Source organism: Tachypleus tridentatus, chromosome 12, assembly GCF_004210375.1.
Source record: "Tachypleus tridentatus isolate NWPU-2018 chromosome 12, ASM421037v1, whole genome shotgun sequence".
NCBI classification, from domain to species: Eukaryota; Metazoa; Arthropoda; class Merostomata; order Xiphosura; family Limulidae; genus Tachypleus; species Tachypleus tridentatus.
The window spans coordinates 109,195,933-109,223,371 of record NC_134836.1 but is presented as its reverse complement, the minus strand read 5'-3'; the positions used below and the strand labels follow the sequence as shown (position 1 = coordinate 109,223,371).

General features: G+C 29.9%; 1 protein-coding gene across 2 annotated transcripts in view; it reads right to left on the bottom strand.

Annotated features, from left to right (window-relative positions):
- LOC143235268 (disintegrin and metalloproteinase domain-containing protein 11-like) overlaps nt 1–27,439 on the bottom strand; it is an 82,534-nt gene that overhangs the window by 47,910 nt on the left and 7,185 nt on the right. For both annotated transcript variants that reach the window (XM_076473239.1, XM_076473240.1), the window contains 8 exons: nt 24,207–24,349; nt 15,180–15,259; nt 13,554–13,623; nt 8,848–8,930; nt 6,491–6,554; nt 4,070–4,136; nt 2,444–2,517; nt 1,339–1,398 (listed from right to left, as the gene is read on the bottom strand). In XM_076473239.1, the coding sequence (XP_076329354.1) occupies nt 1,339–1,398; nt 2,444–2,517; nt 4,070–4,136; nt 6,491–6,554; nt 8,848–8,930; nt 13,554–13,623; nt 15,180–15,259; nt 24,207–24,349 (641 nt within the window). The remainder of the gene's footprint in view (nt 1–1,338; nt 1,399–2,443; nt 2,518–4,069; nt 4,137–6,490; nt 6,555–8,847; nt 8,931–13,553; nt 13,624–15,179; nt 15,260–24,206; nt 24,350–27,439) is intronic.

Genomic DNA, 27,439 nt, shown 5'->3' with positions numbered 1-27,439 from the left:
TTCTTCAACAAGCAGTAATAAGACTTTTTAACAAAGAAAACTCAACTGTACGAACCAGTAGTCTTCCATGGTATTAGGTACATGAACAACACATATGAACTAGAAGAGGGTTGGATTCTGAAAAAAAAATCCTAGATGACCTCACACAATAAATAACGAGATATAGAACAGTCTCTCTAAAAAAAAACAACCTCAGGAACAATCAGAAGAAAATAAACAAACAAAAATACTTCTTCAATCCAGAGTATCCAAAGAACAATTTAACAAACAATTCCAGGGGAGACGAACACAAAGGCCATAATTTTAAAAGATCTTTAGAAGTTACGAAAATAATCTTTTAATTACTCATGTCAGAAAAGATATCACCAATCCAAGATAACTTGTATTATTTATTTAAGGAGAAGAATAAAGCAGAAATCCTCAGATATCGAAAGTAAAATATTTCGAATTTTTTTGTTATAAAAATAAAATGAAGTGAGTTAGTAGTGAAGCAAATACACTATAGAAGTGAGATATACAAGTTAACAAGAATGTCAAGAAATAGTGGTAACCTCACTGTAACATTTGGGTAATCACTGGTAAAAATAACTCTCTGAAATTAAAAAGAGTGAGTAAGTTAATAAAATATGAACTGTATTTAATTCCAAATGCTATAGTAAAAAGAAAAAAGTTTTCAACAAATGAAGTGAAAATGTTTATTAATTAAAATGACACATTACAAGAGAGAATATAACAAAGACAATAGAATTCCTAAGGCCTTATAAGTGAAAGCAAAGAATATATCAACCATACACTAAACCTACAATATTTAGTATTAATGAGGCCTTTCACCCAATATTACCTCTTCAGGTTAGCTGGGATACAACAGATAATTTTGGTTGAGATAATGTAATTTGATAATACAAACAGTAATACCAAATGTTATGGTGTAAGCTATGTTAAGCTTATAAAGCATAATTATCAGTTTTATATGAATGATTTATCGTTATGACACTTTTATAACATGTCTCTTACCTTGTTTAATATGACAATTTCACCTTCCAAGTCTAGTCAAGCATCTTCATTCTAAGAACACTCATTTCTATGGTCTCATTATGTTGTTATCATTAAGTGTTACCTGGATATTATTGCAAGAACATGTCTCCCTACTGGTGTTTTGTATTCATCTACCCTCCCTCTCTGGTATCATCTGAATATGCCATATCTTTTTTGCCTTCAATTTTCAATCACGATAATGTAACTTTTCCAATAGCCATTGACTACGGCATTACTAAAGACTGTACCATCTTTTGAGAGCACCAGTTATTTATTCACTAAAATGTATGAGCTCAAACTTACCATAGCTTGGTCGAGGACGAGAGCTAGTTCCACATATTTGTTAACTAGTCGTACATCTCTCTGTACAGAAACAAAATCAGTACAACATAAACATTTTCATACTTTATCATAATACACACCTATTCAATCTATAAATACATCATTTACATGTCTTCCACATGCTATTTGTTAAACAACTCAACAGGTCACCAACAGCATAGTTGTGATAGTTTTCATAAAGATACACAGTTAATCAAATTAATCATGTATAGTACTAGAAAATAATCCATCTTCTTTTACCTTATGTTGTAACTACCCAATCATCTGTCTCTTATCCCTCATTCACCCCACCATTCACAATAATAAAACCATTTGCTGTAATTACTACATAATCCATATTTTATCCACCCAATCAACATACCATTCACACCACTATTCATAAAATCATCTGCTGTACATACCAAATCACTTGTTTTTCATCTACCCATTCATCATACCATTCATAAGTCTGTGTTCTGTTTCATCCACCCACTCATTTTACTTTTTAAAACAAATACCCATGAACAAACATAGTTATCAAGTTACTCATAGCTTATTTACCTACTGCATATTTAAATACCTACAATATCATTTCTTGAACTCACTGAATCACCAACTTGTTGACCTATCTATTCAACTTCATTCAAACTCAATAAACTGACCACTTTCATCCTGTATCCATTAAATTTATTCATTAAGTTTATTTAAGTCTAAAAATGAATAACACTATAATGATTTCAGTGACCACAATCTCTATTTTATCTTTTAGTAAAATGAACATCACAAGAAAAATTACTGATAATATGGAAACACATTTCTTTTTAATATTTTTCAACCATAAAGATAATACCAGTAAATGTGGTGAAAGATAGGATTATTTACATTTTTTTACAGTTTGTTATCATATTACAACAAAATGTGCTGCTTCTCAACAGGTAACTTTCATTGAACATTCCAATATTACCACAATTCAATATAATGGCAGATCAGATATTAAGTTTGTGTCACATGTTCAAATTAAGTTGAACTGGGAATAACGTAATGCAATTCTTAGCAATAACATAATTTTTGAAATAAATTTGCATACCTTGTACTTCCTGAATGATATTCCAGGGGGTTTTCTATAGTATTTATAACTCCATTCATACCGATCAGAATTACCTTAAAGAAATTACAAAACTACTAAGACATTTTGCCAGTTTGTAACAAAACATATCAATTCACAAGACCTTTTCCACAGTTAAAAGATGTATGTAAAGACAATTCATATAATAAAATATCCAATTTATCTATTTTATAAACCAATATTTATAAACATTTTATTACCAGAGGTAGAGGATATTGAGAATATTATATAATAAGTTTTAATGCATAAACTAAAAAGTCTGGAACAAACACAGCTGGTATAAAGTCATGGTTGAACAGCAGCATGTATCTCTGACATTATGTGGTAAATTATAATGTAGTATAACTCCATAAAAAACAACAACTGGTATATAACAGCCCTTTCCAAAGCAAAACATTCCTACACTCATATCTGATGGATATGCTTAGATGAAGCATTAGATTTTCTAAACTACAGGTATCCCTTGGACTTAATGTACAATATGGAACAACTATGGCAAAAAACAACAAAAAAAACAACAACAACAACTGCCCAGAAAAATATCTGCAACAAGTCACAACCAGCTGTGGTAAGCAAAGTGTGGCATCATGTACTAATTGAGAATCCACAAACAAGAAAAGTAAAAGGAAAAAAAAAAACATACACGTCTCCTATGCAACAGTACACAACACAATAATAAAGAATCTCCTTCTGTAAAAAGTGACACAAATCACATGTACATTTATTGCTTCCACAACATATCCAGAAAAGGAAGTCTGACTGTACAAAATTGTACAAATTCTTCCTAGCTGGTAAAAAAACAAAACAAATGGCAGTGAATGACGGCACTCAGCAAAGTATATGTATACCACTAAGTGTAACAAGTATACAACATGTTGTGAAGCTTTTCAAAGGGATTCACAATAATCAGTGGATACTGAACTACACGAAAGTTAGGATTCACGTATAAGAATAAAAAGGCTAAAGTGAATTATTGCCAGATCAATGTTCTGAGCCCTTTGCACTGCAATAAAACACTTGCTTTGAATGAAAATGAGGTCATACTTCCTCCTGAACCACTACACAACTAAAATAGCTGGAGAATAAAATGGATGTGCATACTATTCCACATGAAGACATACCTACCAAATCACTACACTACACTTACATATTTCAGTGCAATGAGACTGATGGAAAATTACCGTCCTGTAGATTAGATGAACTATGGAATGTATGGAGAAGTGGTATGCTTCAAACATGTCAGAAATATTATTTTAGAGGTGTATGGTCATCAGATGGAGAATGACCAACCCTAGCAATATGGTAAGGCCCAAAAACTATTCTGATATACTGAATCCTTTCTAAAGAGATATCTGTATGATAACAGTAAACTTTTGACTTTTTATTTATCATTAACATATATGACAAGTAAATATATGGATAATACACGTATAAAAAATAACTAGAGGTCATTAAATGTTACTCATTTGTACATACTTATAAAACAAATGGTGTATAAGTATACAGTCTTGAAGACACAACCATACTTTTATAATTTAAGTACCATATGTTTAAAGTATGAATACAGGATATGACCAAACAACATACCACAACTATTCTTTCCTTTCTTTTCTGAAAAATACATGTGCTTGAATATAACATGTGGATGATTCATCTGTAATTAGAGAACTGGTATGTAAGTAACTAAATCTGCCTTGACCAAACTAAACACAATTAAATATTTAAAGTACATCAAATTATGTTCCTCATCATAGATTCACAGTTTAACAAGATGCTAATTTTTATAAAAACAAACAAACAACTATCTAACTCTAGATTAGAGCCATTTATTTTAAGCAATTTATTAACACAAATATTTACCTATACATGTATCATTTCAGCATTGCATTCTTATGAAATCCTTTTATTTTCATTCTAAACACAGATGAATAGTTTTTCACTGTTACCAATCCAAACCTGCATTTCAGGTCAAACATACAAAAGTTCTTTTACTAACTATATGCAATACTGTGATAATTTATATAGAGAAATATTTTTGTTTTGTTTTTCTATCAAGGTTTACACAGGTTAATGGCAAAAAATTCCAGGACTTTCCACAACCAAATTGTTATTTTCAAGAACTTAATTTACTAATTTAATAAAACTTGAATTTCACCAAAGTTAAATAACTAATGATTTTTTTAACAGTTTATAAAAAATGCAGAAACAGCTATACAAGACATACTAGCAGTAACAATAATGCACAATCATCAAGTCTCAATCAAGCAAACAAGAGACAAAACACGACATTAAAAGAAATTAAAGTGAAAAATGTATTACTGAACAAAACTAATAGTTTTCACATCCCTTATAGTCCTTTAAGTAAACTTCAAAAATTTCAAAGCTTTAGTTTAAAAACAAGTGATAAATCTTTTGTGTCTTTCCCTAAAAACTCCTCTAGTGTGTAAATAAACTCAAGTAATGAATACATTTCACAACTTGCCAACAGGACAAGTCAACTTGTGTCTGATTGACTGCTGAACATAAACCACCATATATCACATGACAACAAAGCAAATATTCACACTCATATTATTAGTAAGACAATTTTCACACTGCTAAGGTCATTAGCAATCTGTGTATATTTTTACAGTTCACTGCTATAATTCAACCTAACACATAATTGGATATCTAGGTCAAAAACCCTTTATATCACAACATCATGTTCAACATATATATTTTCTTGTATGATAACACACCCATATTTAAATAATATTTAAGAAATAGTTTTTCTAAACAAGTTCATTATTATGTGCATCAATCGTCACAAGTTACGATGATACAAGTAAAACCATAAAACCTTTTTATATATTTTATTCATTTTAAACCTGAAAGAAAAGACTGAAAAAACACAAAGAAACAAGATAATGTTAATAACTTACATTAGAATATTGTATCTAAAGCCCCAACTGACTCTCAACAGTAGTACTTTGTGCCCAAAATGTCATTCAAATTAGGAAAAAATTCTAACGCATCATTGTTCTTCATTTAATCAATAGTTTTATGATTTCTACCAAATGATTTGTTAGTTTATTCCAAAATAACAATATCATTCCAACCATAGTCATATGAAACTTGTTCACTCGCAGATGAAAAGAGCTCAAAGCTTGTTGCTTATTGGTGTTTTCAATACAGCAAGTTCCAAATTTTCAACTCATATTTTCTAAAAACTAATGTTTACAAAACTAAGATTAATATAATAATAAAAATCACCGATATTCCAAGACATTTTGAAACTGAATTTTTTAAAAGTAAAATTCTATGACCACCCACGATTTTCATGACCTGTACAAACCTTGTTCTTTTTAATAAAGGAAAATATCATAAAATAATCTTTCAAACTATCCAGTACACAAAAAAATGTTAACAAATTAAAATATAAAAAGCAAAATTTTGTCACAGAAAAAAAATCACTCCAGTGATCAAAACATTGTACCTGCTTGAAAATCTAATCTTACTCACTGTGAAGATTAACTTGAAATATAAAAAATCTTTTTGTTTGTTGAGAAGTATAAAACTGCAAAATGGGCTCTATGCTGTGTCAACTGCAGGGACTAAACCCCAAATTTTAACAATACGAGTCCTTGATCTTATTGAGTCACTAGCATGAAGTTTGAAAGAAGGTTTTAGAGCAACTCACCTAAATTAGGTAACACAGATAAGAGTTTATAGAAATTGAATGTAAAAGAAGTTACATATAACTCACATGAAACTGGAATAGTAAAGAACAAAGTTTAAAAAACACATTAAGACAACATAGCCCATCTTTCACTGGTATAATGAAGAAAAGAAACAAGGGGTTCTGGATAGAACAATATGATAGTATAAATGTCACACTTTAGCACTTTTATCTTACTTTCAAAATAATAATGAGAAAAAAGTACTGATGAAATATTAAAAATATAAAGTCAACTACTATACATAATTTCAAACACAATACTTATTTATAAAACAAAAAAAAACACTTACTGAGAAATCACCTCCATAAAATGGATGAATAACAAAAGTTTCATTTTGTATGTGAATGACACCACTAAGGGAGAAATAGTAATGAAAAATATCATTACATACTTAATTATTCTTCAAAAATTACAATGAAGCAGCTCTTCTCATGATCACTTATATAACAGAATACAACTTACAATACACAAGACATTCACTGGACCTCTGCAAACCAGTCATTACTTTTACTGCAGCTTGGATATATTTTTTCCTCATGCTCCCTCCACCACATACTGCAGCAGAGACAAATGTTTCCCACTCTCATTCAAAATTGCCATGCATGATGTATAGCAGTAAAATGAATTGTAAAGTATTTAATAACATCCTATCTGATGTTGACATATGGTTTCTCTAAGTATTTTCCACTCAATTCTTCATTAGCATTAGCAGAATGTACAACAACTGTGTGTCAACCATGCCTGCACTGCTAGAGCAGAAAGATAGCTTAGAAGATGGTGAAAATGAGTCAAATGGTGTTCAAATACATGATGATGGAAAGCTAATGAGACAAGAGGATTCTAGCTTTCCATCTAGTTATGACAGTCAAGATGATGGATCTGGACTTAACAGAGGAAGGAATAAATGGTGGTGTCAACAATGGGAAACACACATTTGTTCCACAGTATATGGAGGTGGGAACAATGGAATAAATATATGCCTCAGCCACAGTGAATGGATTACGGAACAAATCCTTTTCAATTGACATGTACATATATACACAAAGTGTCCAAAACATTCTAATATTTTTTATAAGATAGCAACTTTGGTATAAATTCAACTTAAATATTCATAAACCATGAAATACAGCTTACACACCCCACTTCTAAATGTGCATTTTGTTTACAACCAATTTTACAATGAATTAAAAATCAAAAAAGATGAAAATTCACAGTCTACATTTATTTCTTACTGATAGTGTGACATCTCATTTGAAACAAACATCTCAGTTTGCTTGAGAAAAGAGAGCTAGCTATAGTATCATTTTGCTACTACAGATTTTATTTATAGCTAACAAATAATGATAATATCATTATTCTATTGATAATTATTTTGATATTAATAATATCAAAAGATATGTATTAACAAATATATTTGCAAAAAATAAATTATAATCCCAAAAGTTATTGGTACATGTGTACATACTTCTGTGAAGAGAAAGACTGTGCTTTCTTAATAAATGTAAAATCACAACACAGTAAAACATAAATACATAATATTATAATACCTAGTTTAGATGTGCTCCACCAAAAACAAAGATTCACAAATTTAAAAATAACAATTTGAAGTCAGTTCCCTGAATTTTTATGCACACCTTATGTTGCAAATAGATCCATCCCAAATGGCAAACACAGTCTTATAAAGTAACTAACGTGTTTCTGGATAGAGTTATAAGAAAAGTTTACTCCTTACCAATAGCACGGCTAAGTAAATATAGTGCCCATGGTAAGCTATCATGTTTGTTATACACCACCTCAGAATTGCTGTGGTAAATCATTCCAGACATTTTGATGCACATGTCCACTTTACACTTAGGGCAGGAGCTCTGGTCATCCTTCCCTAGTTATAGCTCATTATTACCTTCCCAGCTAGTAATTTTCTCTGGCCTTCAATCTTACAAAACACATTTTGGACCAGTTTTAAAAACAAATTTTCATGTTAATCTCAACTAGCAAATAACAGTGGATCTGTTGGGAAATATTTTGGTAAGGAAATAAAGAACGCTTATTATTATTAAGATAAACACTAACATTCTAGGGTTTCCAATTCTTTATATAATATTGCTACAGACACTAATTCCTAAATTAAGAGGTGTAATATGCCAGGAAACCTTGCAGAGCAGTTCTGTTATCACAGTTCTTTACTCTATTATTTTCCTTTGAGATATTGTGTTTTCTTACAGCAAAGCCACATCGGGCTATCTGCTGAGCCCACTGAGGGGAATAGAACCCCTGATTTTAGCGTTGTAAATCCACAGACTTACCGCTGTACCAGAGGGGGCCCTTTAAGATATTAAATTTAATTTTTTAATTAAAGCTTGCCATTTGTGATTTAACTACAAAAGGGATATATGATAATAATTAGTCGATCCCCTACCTTATTTTGTCTATGGTAGAACTAATAAAGTTATATTCCTCAAATATTGTCATTTACTTTTTAACATTGTCTCTGTTTATATTTATTATACATTGTTATTATTATTGCTGTTCTACATTATGCCTAATCATAAACTTTAATTGTTTCTTAAAGGTTTTCTTGTCTGCATCCTGGAAAAACATATGTCAATGGGATAAAGTTTGCAGACAAACCAAGTCCTGGGAAATTACCTGATTCCATTACAGGTGCGAAAGGCAACTTTGGCTCCTGGATAGTCTTTAATAAACCCATGATAATAGCAATGTTCAATTTTCTGTAAAAGCATAAAACATCTCATTACTGTATCACACACTGCTTTTAATTATATAAAATTTAATAGCAGGTTACTCTAAAATATATATATGTATATAATACAGAGTAACCAGCTGTTAAAAAACAGAAATATCTAACACAAACTTATATACTTACTACTACTACAACACAAATAGATATTCTAACTTCTAATAAGAAATTCATAACAAAATATATTACAAAACTTAATTGAAAAACTTTGTTTCCTAATATACTAAGGTTCTGAAATATATATCATGTTTAAAACAAATTAATGTTATATAAAGGATCAGACCAAAATACTTTTAAAGTTCTGTAAAACAAAAGAACAGCCTACCAACACAAAAACTGTACTGTAGACCAGATTTATGTAGAGATATAATTTTAGTACCAGAATGGTGCACTAATGTAAAAGTTATTTTAAGGTTTGTTTTGAATTTTGCACAAAGCTACACAAGGGCTATCTACGCTAGCTGTCCCTAAGGAACAAAAACAATATTAAATAAGATAATACATTATCAACATTACAGTTCTTGGATCAGACTAGCATTCTGAGGTAAAAGGTACATTGAAGAACATGTCACTGTAATAAACAGTCATTACAAAACTGACCAGTATACTGAGATTAATACTTCCTAAGGTACAAAAACACAAACACAGAAGTACAAAGACAACCATCTATTGCAAAAGAAGTGATATTCACTAATAATCTGAAATATTACAGCAATTTGACAACATATTAGTGAATCACAAACTCACTCCAACAAGTGTATTGTACTGAAACTGAAAATATATAATACTTAAGTTGATCATGATACTATACACAATTCACTCCAACAAGTGTATTGTACTGAAACTGAAAATAAATGTGACCCTTAAATTGGTTATGAAGCTATACAGAGTGCTGGCAAAATAAAAAAGAAGTTAAAAATTTGCAGTGCAGTCTTTTGTATTATGGTAGTCAGTAATGAGCTCACATGTTGAGAGTAATCCTAGCCTGTGGGATTACAACCCATTCCTAGCAGAAAATCTGCATTAGGGAAAATTTCAAAGTGTGGTTACTATGATGCATTCACATGGGTTGGTCAAGGATAGCCCAAAAACTACTCAATGGAATTCATTATGCAGGCATGTCAGTGTATTTATACCCTTTATCTCAAGCAGTATTTATTTATTTACTTAGGCCAAGTCTACTGTATTCCTCATTTATGTTAAATTTCAAGTTAACACTGCTTTTATTGAAAATAATGAAAGCACATTTGCATTAAAAAATACTAAAGTAGCATTTTTTTTCTAGTTATAGATAACCATAGCTAGTGAGGGCTGAATAATTTAAAATGTAATAAAACTTTCAAATAATGCTGGCAGTAAAATTAATCAAGATACTTTACTGATAAACACAGTGAATAAATTTCTATGAATAGAAATTTTTTAAAACACCCATGCCCATACTAATATTCCACTGAACGTAACTATATATTTATAAAAGCAATGAAGTAGCTGTGTTTTTATATAATACTGAAGTAACTGCATACTTTAACCCCATTATGTCCAGTTAGACCCTTTAACATGTTAACACTTGCATACTAGGTTTTCAAAATTTAAAAAAGAATACATTTAATTTTATGTCAACAATTTGTCACTGAAAACATATTTTAAACTTACTATTTTATCATTCTGTAACATTTATTTAGTGTAATACATATATGTAAAAAAAGAAACAAAATTAAAATTTACATCTTGGCTCCAAGGAGTCTCACCTACAGAAAGCAATTTTTTTTAGAATTTTTCTTTCTCATATCATAGGTTTACATGTGCTTGAAACTATCATCTCATTTTAATTCTCTTTCACTGATTTTATCAGTACAGCTTCTTGTTTCCACCATTTTCATGAACCACAGTATGTGATAGGATTACTAATGAAACATGTACTGTGAGACAGAGTAGGTTATAGGAAGGGTGAGAAGTAATTTATGGCTTTGTTGGAAAGAGACAAAACTTAGCTCATATAAGAAAGAGCAATTTATAAGACTCATGAAACCATAAAACTGAGTTTTTTTAATAGTTTCTTTACATGTTCTTCTTCTAATTCTTGAAAATGCTTTCACATTACATTTGTTTCAGAGCTACAGAAATTTGTTTCTAAGAATTCAGATGTGATTAGTTAGCTTTAGTAGGAATGGTAGGAAAAAGATATCTTTATTCTTGAATTAAAGGTTACATCTTTCATTGATAAAAAATGTACAAACTTATGTTTCATAAGGTGCCTTTACTAACATTCTATACCTGATAAAAAAAAAATCAATTACACATATTAAAACATGTACATGGAATATATGTATTTAATACATACCACACATATGTAACCTATTATTACAAGCTGGGTGGAATCCACCCAACTCATAATCACAAAATTTATGCTATTATTTTTGACAATATATGCTTATATTTACAAGATTTTGCAGGTTATTGGTAAACATGGCAAGGCTTTCACACACAAAATATCAAGTTTTTAAATTACGATTCTTTAAAGATTTTCTTGTGAAAGTTTATCTTGCAAAATGCTAACTACCCAGCACACAAAGCAATTTTGATTTTAAGATTAGAAATACTTTTATGCATCAGATTTTTTCAAATTTAACATGCAAAATACGAAACAGCCTCCAGATTATCATCAAATTTTTTGAAAGAAAAACTTTATATTCTATTATTTATTTTCACTACTTTACCTCTGTACCTTATAACCACCATAAAAAATTAAGAATTAAATACAAATTACTTTTTTTCTTTCTAGAATACTACAAATTACAACACAAAATCCAAATGATTAGTCTGAATAGCTTAAATCTCATAACGTTATACATATATACATTTATTATTTTCATTACATTGACCTTTCAGCCATGCTTAACTTAACAGAAGTTTCAATGACGTGGTGCATATGCACTCATTTTCCCATATCCAAAAATATAAAACCAGCCCTTAAAAAGCAACCTGTCTTGGCTGTGTTCTAGTTGACTAGCATTTTGTAAAATACAGTCACATTTCAGTTTATAATACTATAAAAATAGTTATATACTACTATTTACAAACAAGTTCTTAAATTTTAGTTTTCTTAAAACAGAGAAGAATCAACACAAAATTATACAAAACAATTATCTCTTCTAGTCATGAACTTTGCACTTGTCATCTTAAAAATCAATATTAAAGACATTTTTAATATTTACTTTTAAATTAAGAAATTAACTAATGTATAATAATAAAATCTGAATTATAATCTGGAATTTGATACCAAACTTATTGAGATACATTCATGAAATAGTAATTCAATAAAACTTTAAATAAAGGCTACAAAGGCAATGAAATGGCCTTTGACCCATAACAGAGAGATAGGGTAAAAACAAATCTATCCATTTAATATGCGTATTTTATCAACATCAGACACATATACTTAAAATTTTGCATGGACTATAAGTATTGGGTTGAGGAATAATTCGTGAGCGTTTTTTCAAGTTAAACAAATATATTCATAAATGAAACGCTTTCACAAAATATTTCATGTCATTTGGTAGATAATTTTTTGCTCTAATAGATGGTGTGTTTGATTTTCATATGTCTTTAATTTTTGCTTTCATTTTCAGCTCATTAAATGGAATGTCAAGTGGACAAAATCGAGCATTTTCGACACCATCTGCTTTTCGCATTTAATTTCTTGCAATTTCGTTTAAAACAATGCATACTATATACCTAGGTATTACATGAAATAAAGTATCATAATAAATGTTTTGGGTTAATGTGTTCATGCATTGAAGTATTGTATAGTTTTGCATGTAATGCTTGAATGAAATTATTTAAAAATGCTCACGAATTATTCCTCAACCTAATATTTAACATGAATCAAATGCAAGTACCAAAATCATATGGATCTAATATATATCAAGTTTGTACAATAAAATATTTGGGTAATTTTTATATATTTCATATAGATCAAATGTGAATATCAAAAACCTATGTATAAGCTATATGTTTTAACCCTAAAATTCCCAAACTGTTTTTTTTTTACATTGTTAACTGCTGGATATGTCCAAACCAGAGCACTGAGTAGTGTGCAAGTGTATAGACCAGTCCTTAAACTGTTAAATATTATTTATTCATTACTTGTACAAGCCATTGCATAATCATATATTCAATCCTAAAATTTAGGTTACAATAATAATTCAATTAACTAAGCACAGATTCTATACATATGTAAATAAAATGCTCAAACCAGATCAATGAATAACTAAATAACTCCTTAGTTTAAAATATTTCTTGAAGCAGTGTTTCATGAGCTGATACACAATCCAGTATGAAACCTCTTGGTAATCAGTATTAAGTATTCAATTCAGAGTAATGACACCCCTGCAGTATGGTCACTGCCTAGGTCACTTGAATCCAAGAAATACCCCACAAGCTCATATCTCACCAAGAGCAGATATCAAATATTCATATTCAAATTTACTCTAAGAAACTAACACTTTTTAACCAGCCATATTAATGATAATATGAAAACATTTTTAGAAATATGAAGAATTCATCACCCAGTAAAGATATGGATGAAGTTTACCTGATGGGAAACCAAAACTCGGCCTTCTGGTAAAGTTTTTTTTAGATAAAGATTTGGAGCCAATAAATTCCTACAAGAATAAAATTAAGTGTCACATTAATATTAACCTTTAAGTGTTATCAATCACACATAAAAATATGTCTATTAAACTCTATAAGTAAATACATTTCTTTTCTACATACATAAACAGCTAAAAATACTAAGAAATTCTTCCAGAGCTCTCTCTAAAACTACTCATAAAGCAAACCTACGAGTGAAATATATTGATTTAGAAGTTTGAATTAATACAAGTTTTATCAATTTTTTTAGTTGGATGAAGCTACTAATCTGACTTTTGGTTTTGTTTCCTTATAATTCATTTATTTTGGTAGTAAAAATAAGTAAACCTCTTCTCTGCATAGGTAAAACCAGAAAACATTCAAAAGACAAATATAAATCTGGGGTCTTTGTATATGTTTGTTGCTTTTTTCCAGCTGAATCAGCTTCAAAATAGTATAGTGTCCAAGTTTGCAGTGTTGAAACTGTTAATGTAAATTGCACTTTTTAAGATAACCAAGTTTTAAAACTAACAAAATCATACAGTTGTCTGTGGGAAAGCTGGGATATTTTTTCAAGATCTATTTACTTTCTTTGTTCAATACATGGATCATATTAATAGTTTCTAACCAATTAGTTATTATGTCAGAAGCCTTTTTGATCACATGCCTTCAAACAGCCTAACTATTTGATGGTTTTGTATTTCTTGTATGGTATATAAACATAATAAATCAATTTTGTTGATTCACATGCTCGCTGTTTATTCATTGAAATAATTACTTTGATTAATTTTCAACTCCTGTTGATAATTTGAAATCGTGTGTAGATGTGTGTGTGGAGCTCTATCTTAAACAGCTGCTCATAACTCCTAAATATGAGTACAGATATAACTGTCAGCAAGATTTATTCATATTAGCTTAAATAACACAAATGTTACACAAAAATTTATTATGACAAAGTAAACCAATGCTTGACACCAATGAAGCTATGACTGTGTTATTATTAATAAGTGTGCATGTAAAGGTCAATGTTTAAGTGTTTATTTTGTAATGGACCAGTATACATACCCATGATGCATAATGGTTTTTGTTTCATTACAATTTGTAGAATTATTAAAATAACCCTGTTTAACTTTAGAAGTGATTATTAGTTCTCATACTTTTATGTTTAAACTATTGGTGTGGCACATTAGTTTTACAAATGCAAATGTAGAAACAACAGTATACTGTAAGTAGGCTTAAACATGTACTGATAAAAACTTCAGTTATTTTATTACCTTCTAGCATAAGACATCAACTGGCTCAAAACTACATGCCAAATATTTTAAATATCTTTAGCTACTGAAGTTCTACTTTTGTTAACAACATATGCACCATTAACAAGAGACTGATAAAGGTAGATTATGAACAAGAAATTACTTTGAAGCTACACTGAGATGAATATTTTAAAAATTTCTTAAAGTTAATTGCAAATACAACTGTAGCCATGTATTCATCATATACTTGTATCATATACATAACATTCTTAGTGAAAATCAGTGCAGCAATCTTTAAAACATTTGAAATATAAAGATATATTAATAACACTTACGTATTGAGCTTTAATTGAAGATGTAATATATAACTGAATGCTTTTATACGGAATTCTGTTTCATTAAAGTGTTCCCCATCCTGAAAGAAAAGACAGCATTAGGTAAAGACTTTATTGTGTTTAAAACATAATAGTATATTTAAAAGAAACAAATAAACTTGATCACTTCTCAGCTAAAACTTTTCTAAAAATAAAACTACTTAAAGGTTTCTGTAAATATTTAAACCATTTCAGTTTGTAATGATACTTCTAATATTTATACTATTAAATAAATATCTCCATCAACAGGAATACACTGCATCTTAAAAAAAAAATAGTTATTAATATTATCTAAAGAAGTATTACATTTAGTCTTAAGTGTAAAAAGTATCCAAGAGCTGAAACACTACATAGCAAACACTTTTCTGATATGGAAGAAAATATTAAAAATGCATGGAGACACTTGCATACCAAACATGTTTTAGTCATGGCTGAATAATAAAAACTCAATGTCTAGACAATCAGGTGGTACTGAACAAAAACTACACATTTTAATCCCAATATATACAACATTAAATTACATAAGAATTTGAATAATAAACTAATACATATTTTATTCTACTGACAGCTAAATTTTTAGAAACACCACAGCATGCAGAAGATCATATAGAGACCAACAACAACAAAGAACTTTTTCAAATAAACAAGTCCCAGTCAGAACAATTTAGAAATATTTTATCACTTTCATCAAGATTTTAGAAAGCAAGAGCAGTGAAGACAAACAGAAGTTCTCCAGAAACAGAAGAGCTAGCATATATCATGACTCAATGAAGCAAGGGATCTGAGAAGTTAGGAAATTCAGACTTTAGCAACAGATGTAACAAATATTACACATCAAAAAATATACAAAAAAGAAGCATTAACAGTTTTTAGAAAAAAAAAAAGAAGAGCCATAGTCGATATGATTAACAGAACTATGTAGACCATAATTAAAAACTGGATTCAGTTATACACACAAAAATTAGAAGTTACGAAAACATGGAGTAAAGGTCAATCAGGTGAACAATTGAAAAATTAAAAAAAATTTTTTTTTAATTCCCCCTCAAAAAAATAAAAATAAACACAAACAATTTCACCAGTACTGACTTGGAGCACAATGTGTAAAACTAAAAGATACAGTAAATACAATCAAAAACAGAATGAGTGTCAAAGAAAAAGAAAATTATACAGAGAGTATTTTAGGGAGAGAATGCATGCTGGTCAAAAAAAAGGGATAAATCACCATAATTATTCCACCCAAAGAATACAAAAGAAAGAAAGGAGGTTCAGATTCAAATGAGAATATTAAGTAAATCAAGATAGAATCATCAACATGTATAGCACCTACAATTGTTTTAGGTAAAATTACAGTTAATAAATCTAAGACTTTTTTTTTTTCTTTTATTAGCTGTCTTTTTGTGCACCATTAATGCCACAGATGGGTCAACCATATACTCAATTCAATTTTACTACTCATCAGGATCTCTACCAGCCTATCTTCAAATTGAAATTCTTTCAGGCAAGATTAGAGTAAATTAATTTGTAATACTTTGGGCATGGTCAAATATATCAATCAAAAGGACTTGACCTCTTGAGTACAAAACTATAACTAGATCTCAAATTGGTCAAGAGATAATGGAGTTATGACTTGAGTTTGTACTTGGAAAAAACAAAACAAAAAAACACTCAGAGCCATTCTATGAATCACTCTTACATGACTAAAAATCTGATTATATAGGCAAAGAACATAAAGATTCCAGTTGAATAACCATGTTGCTTGAAAAAATACAAAGAAAATTAAAACAAGCTGGATAAGCTGTTAACAATACAAAAATGTGCAGATTTCATAATGAGACATCAAGTATGTGACAGAAAATGTATAACTTAAAATAGCTCACCAACCAAAATAAATGAGCACAAGAGCTAAAACATACCCATAAGAAGTGCACCTTAAAACCATACTAAAATAATTCTTATAGAATCTAAAACTTCACATTCATTACATAACCCTACATTTTTAAGCAGATTTTCCATTCAAAAACAAAGATCTGCTGACTGCATGTCTATATAATAATGTATATTACTGCTTAAAGCAGCTCTGACACTTCTAAGTCCATGATGAGCAATGTTTCTACAAATATTTTCAATAGTTGAGTGTTGCAATGCTATAGCATTATTATGATGTACAACAACAAATGACAAAATATTTTTCACTAAATGCCATAAAATTCATAATTAGATATGAGCTGCAGCTCAGTTTGATTCACTGATACTACACAGTATGTACAATTTGCATAGTGCATGTGGCATATAGTAAAGTGCCCATGTCCTTTACTAGGTTCATGTTTGCATTTTTCAAAACAATTTATTCATTTTACACTTGTTTAATGTATGTATAATGCATTAAATGCAAATTACTGGAATAAAAACATTCATAAACATTTATGTTATGGTAAATACATGTTCAGAAAGACTGAAGTAGACACAGTATGCTGAAACATCATGAAATGGTCATTAAAGGACAAAAAAAACTTGCTCAATAAAAATAATACCATCAAAAGTTAATGTGACTAAAAATAAATAAATTTGCATACACTGTAAAAACAGAAAAGAGGAAAACTAAAACACCTCTATACAAAACATTTTGTCAGTAGTGAGTGACATGATACTCAGATAAGTCAAATAACAAGGCAGATTTAATCTTACAAAATAAAAAGCAATTACAGGTAATGGCAACAAAAAGACAACAATTATGAACATCTTATTATGTTATGTGATTGTTAATATGAACATTCAAATTGAAAAACTAAATATTTCCACCAAACAAAAAAAAAGAAAATCTACATGTCAGTCTTTATACATTTTCACACAGATCATAAATCTGATCTTCAAAAATACAGCATTTCATTATCTAGCACTGTTTGAAGAGGTTTAATATATAATACAAAAACAAAATGTGGAAGTGTCTGAAGCCATGGTTGTAAGGGTTTTTTTTTTTGTATAAAAAAACAGATAATTCCTGTTAACTTATAAATTGAATAGCCAGAATAAACAATTTATTTAGACAGTCTGCTAGTGCTCACAAAGCATTTAATCTTAAAGTAAGTCCACACGTAGGCCAAGCTCACTCAGAACCAAAGATGACAGATGGTTTCACACACACACAAAACTGAGCTCATTGACATCTAGCCACTCGGGGGACACCAGAAAGGGGTCACAGGACAAAGTACTTCTTAAAAACAATTACCACATAAAGGAAGAGTGTCTCCAAGATGAATTTGATAATGAAGAAGAAAATAAGGCAGACTGAAGAACAGTTTAGTATAAAATTACCCCAGTAAAGACACCTGAGCAGTGATACTGAGCCTCAGATAGAAAGGGTAAAGATATTAAGGTAAAAGATAAAGATGAGCAGATTGAGTATAAAAGAAGTCGTCAAAGTAGGATAAAAAATCATCAAGATTGGAAAAAAAGACTCAAGAAACAGGAGCACTAGCAAATGAGGAAAATTTCCAACCATAGGCCACAGGAGACTTAAATTCAGGAGAGAAGAAGCCCTTAAGAGTCGACACAGAGACAAAAGCAATCTGCAATAATCATGAGTTGAGATGTATGCAAGAAAGTCACCTGAGAATAAGTTAAAACAACTGAATTAAGAAAGAAAATGTCAAATACCAGAGTTATCAAAGAATTAAAATATAAAGGTGAGTGTTATCCACTACTTGTCAGAAATAGAAGAATAGAAGCAAAGTCAAACTGGGGGAAGAGCTGCTCAACATCATACAAAGACAAAGGAGCCTCAGAAGAAATTGCACGAACATGATGTCATGAACTGACTTGAAGTCTATAGGAAGAAACTAATTATGTGACATATGATGACAGAAACATTGCTCACAAACACTAACTCCAATTGCCATTGAAGGAAAACAAGAACTCCTATAGGAGAAGTTTAAGCCTTACAATTTTCAGACAGACACATGGATATGAAAAGCTGGATTCAATAAGACCCACAAAACTGAATTCCTGAAAAATATTGATGTTCTAGGGATTTATAAATTCCATTGGCCATTTTCAAATTGACATAATAGCAATTGGGAATATTTTTGTAAAAAAAAAAATGCAGTAGTCCAAGAGAGTAATGTGCAGGAGAGAATGTGTTACCTTCTATAGTCAAATGCTGATTGTACCATAGACTGACACAATAAATGTTATTCATAGGGATGTAAGTTTTGTTCAATGGCTTGATACTTGCTCAGGAAAAATTTTAGGCAGTGATTCAATGTGTTAACATAACAAGTTGCAAGAACAAAAAAATGTATCTAAATCATCAATTGGCCTGCTGCATCCAACCAGACATTTACAAATTCATACAATGCAACATAAATCATATCAAGAGCAAGAATGACAAGGAAAAGAAGACCTGCCACAACAAAAAACTGGATAAACTAAGGACCCAGTAACAAAACAGACACCAAGATGATAAACCATCAACCAACCTCACAATAAACAGATCCAACTGGCAGTTAAGCAATGAAGAGATAAATCTGCTCAATAAAGGACTCAACTTTGCAGTAACACCTAGAAATATCCCATCCACAAAAATGAAAGCCTGTCTGGAAGACTAAGCTAGAAGACTAATAATCTCTTCTACACAAACCGAAAACAATGGAGAACAATCACCATAAAGAAAACAACTTCAACAACAATTCCATTGACGACCAACAACCTTTTAGGTAAAACCGAAAACATCTATTTTCCTGAAACACCTCAAAAGAGTATCTTAAACAACTTTTTCAAAGAATTTTCATGCAAAACCATTAACATAATTTCAAAGAAAACTAAAAAAAACCTAACATGAAAAGATATTAATTCTATAAACAACCTGAAAACAACATCAAAATTCTAAAAACAGATAAAGACAATGCTATAGTTATAATGAACACAAATGAGTACATTAAGAAATGAATAACATCAAATACAAAACAAATTTAAATCAATACACACAAACTCAACAAAAAAACATGAAAACATGCAACAAATGAAAAAACCAACACAATCAAAGAAAACCTTTATTCTCACCTACCAGCTCACACACACTTCAATTATATGGGACCCCCAAACCTCACAAACCCAATTATCCACTATGATCCATAATGTCAACCTATGAATCATTCAATTACAAACTCGGTAAATACATAGCATGGGCATTTTCTAAATGAGTAACATCAGTTGGTTACTTTCTCAAGGACTTTTTTAACCTTAAATATAATCTTGTTCAACTAAATCATAAAGCCTTAAAGGCCAGTTTTGAGGTAATCTCCCTCTTCACAGAAGTCCCAACTACCAAAGCATGCAAGATAGCTTCAGAACTTTATATATCCAAGACCCCAACCCATTGATACACATCCCCAGCAACCAACTAGAAACCCTTACAAAATTCACTACATCCAAACTAACTATGTTCAATAACCAAATCTACCTACAAATAAATGGTTTAAGTATGGGCAATCCCATGTCACCAGTTTGGCTTTATACCCACAACCATACTGATACAGATATGTTGATGATACCACTGCTGGATTCACATCTGAAGAATACACACCTAATTTTTTTCAACTACGTTAACTCCATACACCCCAACATTAAGCTCACCTGTGAACATGAAAAAACTAACCAGATAGCATTTCTCAACCTCAAGATCACAAGAATCAATACACAATTCAAATCAGAAATCCACAGAAAAATCATTCATACTGAACTATACATACTCTGGGACTCAATACATGAAACAAATCAAAAACCTAACATATTAAGAAACCAAATAAACACAGCCATAAAACTATGCTCACCCAACAAAATTAACAATGAAATAAAACAATACTTCATCAACATCAACAAATTTCCTCCAAAAACTGTTTAAAAAATTATACATACGCACCTAGATCAACAACACAGTCAACAATCCGTGATGATGAAAAAATTTACTTGTAGAGAAAATTATATATTTAAAAAAGGCTGGTATGGATAGAGAAAGCTCCTCTATTAGTGCTTTCTCTATCCATACCAGCTGTTTTTATATATATATAGCACAGTCAACAACAAATAAACAATAATAAATTCAAAGAAACAACAAACTACAAAACCTTACACTGCTGCATACCATATATGCCTGATGTCAGTGAAAATATAAATCAACATTTGGAAAAAACTTAACAAAACACAACAATCCAGTAAGCATCAAATTTATTGAAAACCACATACAAAACTAAAGTCCATACTATGTAAAAACTACAATGACAAACATAACACCAATATTATTTATAAAATACAATGCAACAAATGCCATGACTTCTATATTGGAGAAACAAATAGAGAAATGGAAACCAGATTCAAAGAACACAAAAAACATTTCTTGAATACTGCAAATCAAATAAAAACATAACCATAGAAAACACCCAGGTACTAAGTGGGGAAACAAATATAAACAAATGCAAAATCAAAGAAACCCTATTTATACAACAACTCAAACAAAAATTAAATTAATATAAAGGAACACCTTTATATCTAAACTAATTAATAATCTAACATCTAACTACAATGCTCCCTACAATCCTGTACCCATTTACACCCTTATCTATCAGATTCGCCTGGCAACGGACAGTTACAAATTCTCTTTGTCAACCTAAAGATGACCTAAGAAGGTCAAAAAGTTGTTCTGTACTTTATTTTCATTAAAGTTCTAATACCTATATCAGCTATCTTGAGAATACAAGTGTTAACTACTTATTCTGTAGAGAGGTGACTAGTGTTTCTGAAGTTGAATTTTGTACATAATTTATGGTGTGGATAACAATAGCACTGTACAATATGAAATGAGATTTTTTACTGAATCTCATACATAAATGATATTACATAATACTGTCCACCAGACTGAGAATGTAAAGGTTAAATGTGATAATTAAAGAGAATTCTAAGTACATGCGGAGATAAGTCAAAATATTTGGGGGAAAACTAAGTTGGTAAACAGTTTCTTACAGCTCATTACTGCACTCTGTCCAGTTTGGAAACACTGTTTTTGATTCACAGTTAAGTTGAGCTGGTTGATCACAGGCATTTGTTCATTGATCAACTACACCCAACTAACTGATTATTTTCACAAGACTTGGATTATTAGAATAACTGAAATAGTAATAATTAGAAACTTTAATTTTATCTAGTGGTAATTTTTGTGAATCATAACACTAATCAATTAAGCCAAAAACTTTGAATTAATCGAAAATAATAATGAGAAAATGAGAAATCACAGTGGCAAAATCATGAATTCTTGGATGGATGGAATAATGGAAAACAATAATTAGATGATTATTTCTCACAAATAATCAATGGTAACAGGAAATTGGGTTAATCACCCAGTTCTAGTACTAAGTTCTTTATGAGATCTGAGAAGTTTATGAGGAAAAATTTTGTGTATAAACATTAGCATGTTCATGTGAGAAAGAAATCACTGAAGAAAGATGACTTCTGATTGGTTGTATGTTGGATCAATATTTAAATTATAAATAAAGTTTCTTCACTTCTGAAACCAAAAATATTTGCATTTAACCACAAGATACAGTATCAACATGTACTCAAGTTTACTAATACAAGGTATTTTCACCATTAACTGACATAAAATATAGGGATAATCTAATTCACAGTTTTTTTATTTTTGAATCACCTACTATCAAATCAAAAATAACTTGTACAATCAGTCCAGTACCCTTTTCATCAAATCTATGTTTTCTATACCCAGCAAACTATTCGTGTCACACTTTGAGCCACTAATGACAGTAAAATCTAACCTAAAACCACATAATTAGAAGTGGTATGTCAACAACATTTTTATATGGCTAAACCACCAAGAAACTATTATAAAGTATCTATGACATCTCAACTTACAAAATTTCATCATTCACTTCATTTCACAATGAGAGAAATACAATGTGGGATCATCTGAAACCTAATGTGAAACCATAAAGACTTATGACAATAAATTCAACTCACTCACCAAACCTTTGTCATCAAATAAGTACTAACAATTAAAATTTCCAATGCATTAACAACTTCCCTCTTACTTTAACAGGATCTCAGTTAATAATAACCTGATAATATTTAATGTCAAAATAATATTCAAACACAAATAGATGACTAAAGGACATGTTCATTACAGTTAAACTAGTGACCTCAAAAGTTCAACATAATCCAAAGTGCATCCTACAGTTGTAACATAGAATGGAGAAGCTAGAAGAACCATTACAAAAGACAAAACATGCATTAAAACAAAGAATACTGGAAACTCTACAAAATTAAAGAAGTATTCAGGATAAAGTTCTGTGAATCAAACCTTTACAAAAACCAAGGACTGGTAATCTGCAGCATTTGGAACTATAATTTATAGAAGGAACAAAAACTAGATTAAGCAGCTAATCACAGAACCAATCTGTACTCAGCTGTACTGGAGTTTTCTCTCTCAAAGCTCAAAGTCACACTTTCACATCTTTCCTTACTCATCTGCTAATCCATCATTAACAAACATCTTCATAACCATTAAAAGTTATTCTTCAGAACTCTCTTTAATGCCTATGCTACTGTTAATTTATAGAATTCTTCCCAATAGATCATTCAGACTCAATGAAAAACTCAACTAGAAGCCCAAAGCAACATCTCTAAACCAAGAAGAAGAGAGAAGTAATCCATAGAAAAAATATACATGTCAATAAATTGTCTAAAACTTTCTCTAAAAGTAAAAAAAATAAAAACAAAATTGATTAAACAATTTAAATTAATCACCTGTCCATTTACTATCAACGTATATCAACACAAAATAGTTGTTTAAATAATACTCTATAACTGTGTGTCATCTAGAACAGTAAAGTTTGGCCACAAGCTCAATACTGCATTTAGTTTTTAATTTGCCAGATCTTATTCTAATCAATAAAAAATATTGATTAATTAAAAGCAAATATTTACCTTATTCACATCTCTGGTAGAAATCCCCATTTTTCTTTGATGACGAAGTTGATAAGGATAGATGACATTATAAAAACGACTAGGTATGCTATTTAGAAGTTTTTCATTCTCTGGATACTGACGCTTAAGCCGACTAACTTCCTCTAAAAAATCATAACAGCAGTTGCTTATTAGACTTTAAAATAACTTGAAACAAAGTACAATAAAATAACCTTAGTCAACTAGGAAGGTATACCATAATTCTTTATGGACAAACTGGATTTACATTTACCTTCTAATCTTCTGTTTTAATAATGGTTATAAACTGTATACAGTTTCATACAGTTGAGAAGACTTCAAACATAAACCTTCAAAAAGACTGAGTATATTCTAGAATAATTAAAAAAAACTGTGAGAAAAAGCTTTGGATATGAAGATTTTGTGATGAGGGTGCATACATAGTAAACAGTATAAACAATTATGTGTAACATCTGTTGTTAATTTCACTCATTTTTTGTAAAACATACTAGTCGGCTAATATCTACAACATCAAGTATCTCATTAAACTTGTCAGTTTACTATTTTACAATATAATTTAAGTGATAAACTGCTCCTAATCTTGTTTCATATAGATTAAATTCTGATAATTATATAGAACCTACAATTATCTACAAAAAACCTTTGGTTGAGTTTAGTGCTGTTAAGTGTGGGGATACCCATTTCTGATTTACTACATAAACATCCAGTTTCCTTAAAACAAGGTTGAGAAGCATGGATATTATAAACATAAAAACAACATACCCCACAAAACAAATTCCATACATCCTGGCTCCCACACTCCATTCTTTGTCTAATAACCTTTCTTTTTTCTTTTTAAGTTACTCAATATGGGAAACTGCATGATGCAATCTAACATGTACATATGTAAATACCAACAGAAAACAATGTTATCTTAATAATGACACTCAAAATGAAGTAATTTTTTTAAATGTAAATCTTCTGTTGAATTTTTCAAATGGTGAAAATTTGTATGAAATTATAAAACTCCACACTGATATCCTGTTAACAAATCAATGAATAGCTTCTTTCTCATCTGTTATGCACTTCTCCATTGGAAAAATTTCAGTATGATTCACTTAAAGCTGGTGTAGAGACAGAGTAATGCTTTTTTATATAAACAAGAAGGTTCACATGTTTCTACTTATGTATTAAAAGTAAATAATGTTCAGTTTGAGTTCAAAACCTTCATTTTCTTTATCACAGAAAGTTTCAAGTAATCATAATGATGCTGTTAGATTTACTTACTTAGTCTAAAAGTTATTTTTTTGGAAGATCAGTTCTACTATTTCATACGTTGAGAGATTATTTTTAATTACCTGTGGAGCCAGTGCATTAGATCTGTGTGTGACATATTCATGATTAATATCTGCACCTTGAGAATGGAGAAGTTCTCCAAAACAGAAAATGGGGGTGAAACGGGAAAACTCTGACCCCTATAACAAATCTACATGCACACAGGATAAAACTTTTGCAAAGTTGAGGGTTGCACATTGCATAATAAAATTTTCCAGTATTATATACGCAACAGTTTCATTACAGTATGATTATAAGCCTAAAGTATATTCTAATAATAATATAAAAATTAATTTAAAAAATAGCTGATTTTCATTTTTGTGATTGTAATAAGAAAGTAAACTTTATAAACTGAGACAAAACATTTTTCCCTAGATGTTTTTCTAGTAAACTGATTCAGACACTTGTCGAGAAATGGAATCTTAATAATTCACTGAAGAAATACACATTAGCAGTTGAAAGAATCATAAAATGTTAAAATTCAAATATCAATTACTTTTAGTTTTCTTTTGTCAAAATTTGTATTCCAAAACATAAACAAAAGCATTATTTACAAAACACCAAATCTAAACATTGACAGTATTTTAACCATTTTAACTGTTTAAATCTTTCAACAGCTCACTTGCTGAACAGAATATGATCCATGACAGTTGATCAATTAATCGATTATTTAATAACTGCAGAATTAGCCAACTCTGATTCTCTATCACACAGTCTAAGTATATTGATGGCAGGTGTGATGCTAATGTCAGATGGACCAATATCATTATTAATATTAATAAATGTATTGGATGATACGATAAGAAAACCAAATTTCACTTAAAACCAAGTACAGACAACATAGTGGAAAAAAATTCTTAATTAATACAAGTACATCCCTTGTGGCTATATGTTCATATTTTTGTTATTATTAAACAAGAGTAGAAATACTTATCTATTTAATAATACTGAAATTCAGCCTTTTAGTTACCAGGATCAATTGAGCTCACAGGTTTAGCATTTACAAATTATAAAAGAAAGTGATAACTTCTGGTGAAAGGCGGATGATTAATAAATATTGAGATAAGAAATGACCTTTACACTCAAAATAAAATTACTACATTTTCTGATGTTTTGATTATATTTTCTTTGAAAAATATTATGATGCTGAAAACCTGAGAATGACTTAATAAAACACAAAACAATAATTTTGATGAAACTGTTTATAAACATACATATGATACAAATAGGTATATATTACAGAAATGAGATTTGCATAGCATTATCATCTCTGCACACACATAAGAGACAGAAAACATTAACAATGCACAAGTACATACTTCAGAAAAAAAGATTTACATAACATTATTACTATTTCTGTAAGCCCATGTCAGATAGAAAACTTCAAAGAATGGAAAAATACTAGAATGCATAAACATTTTGTGTATTTGTATAATTGTGTCCTATTATATACATAAATATTACATAATGACATTTCTTGCAAACAGACCCCATTCCTATGTTTCAAGTTACACAGGTTGGAGTATCAATGATCTGTTATTTTGAGCACAATGAGGATTGTACAGTTTATGTTGTTTATGCCAGGAAAGATGAAATTTTAGCTTTAGACAACATCTTATTACTTCATCCACTGAAAAGGTAAATATCTTGGAATTCTAGTTATCATCAAACTATAGTCTAACATAAATCTATATTTTAGAAAAATTTAATTTTAATAAAATGCAAGAAATTTTGAAAGAAGATGGATTCCTAAAATGCAAACCACTTGGAAAGCAGTTTTCAGGTTGAGGTAATACTTACAAGCATGCAACACTTGTGTGATGTGCAAGTCTTGGAGGCAATGTCATTAAATACTGAACACAGACTCGCAAGTACTTAAGATAATATCAATATTTGATATA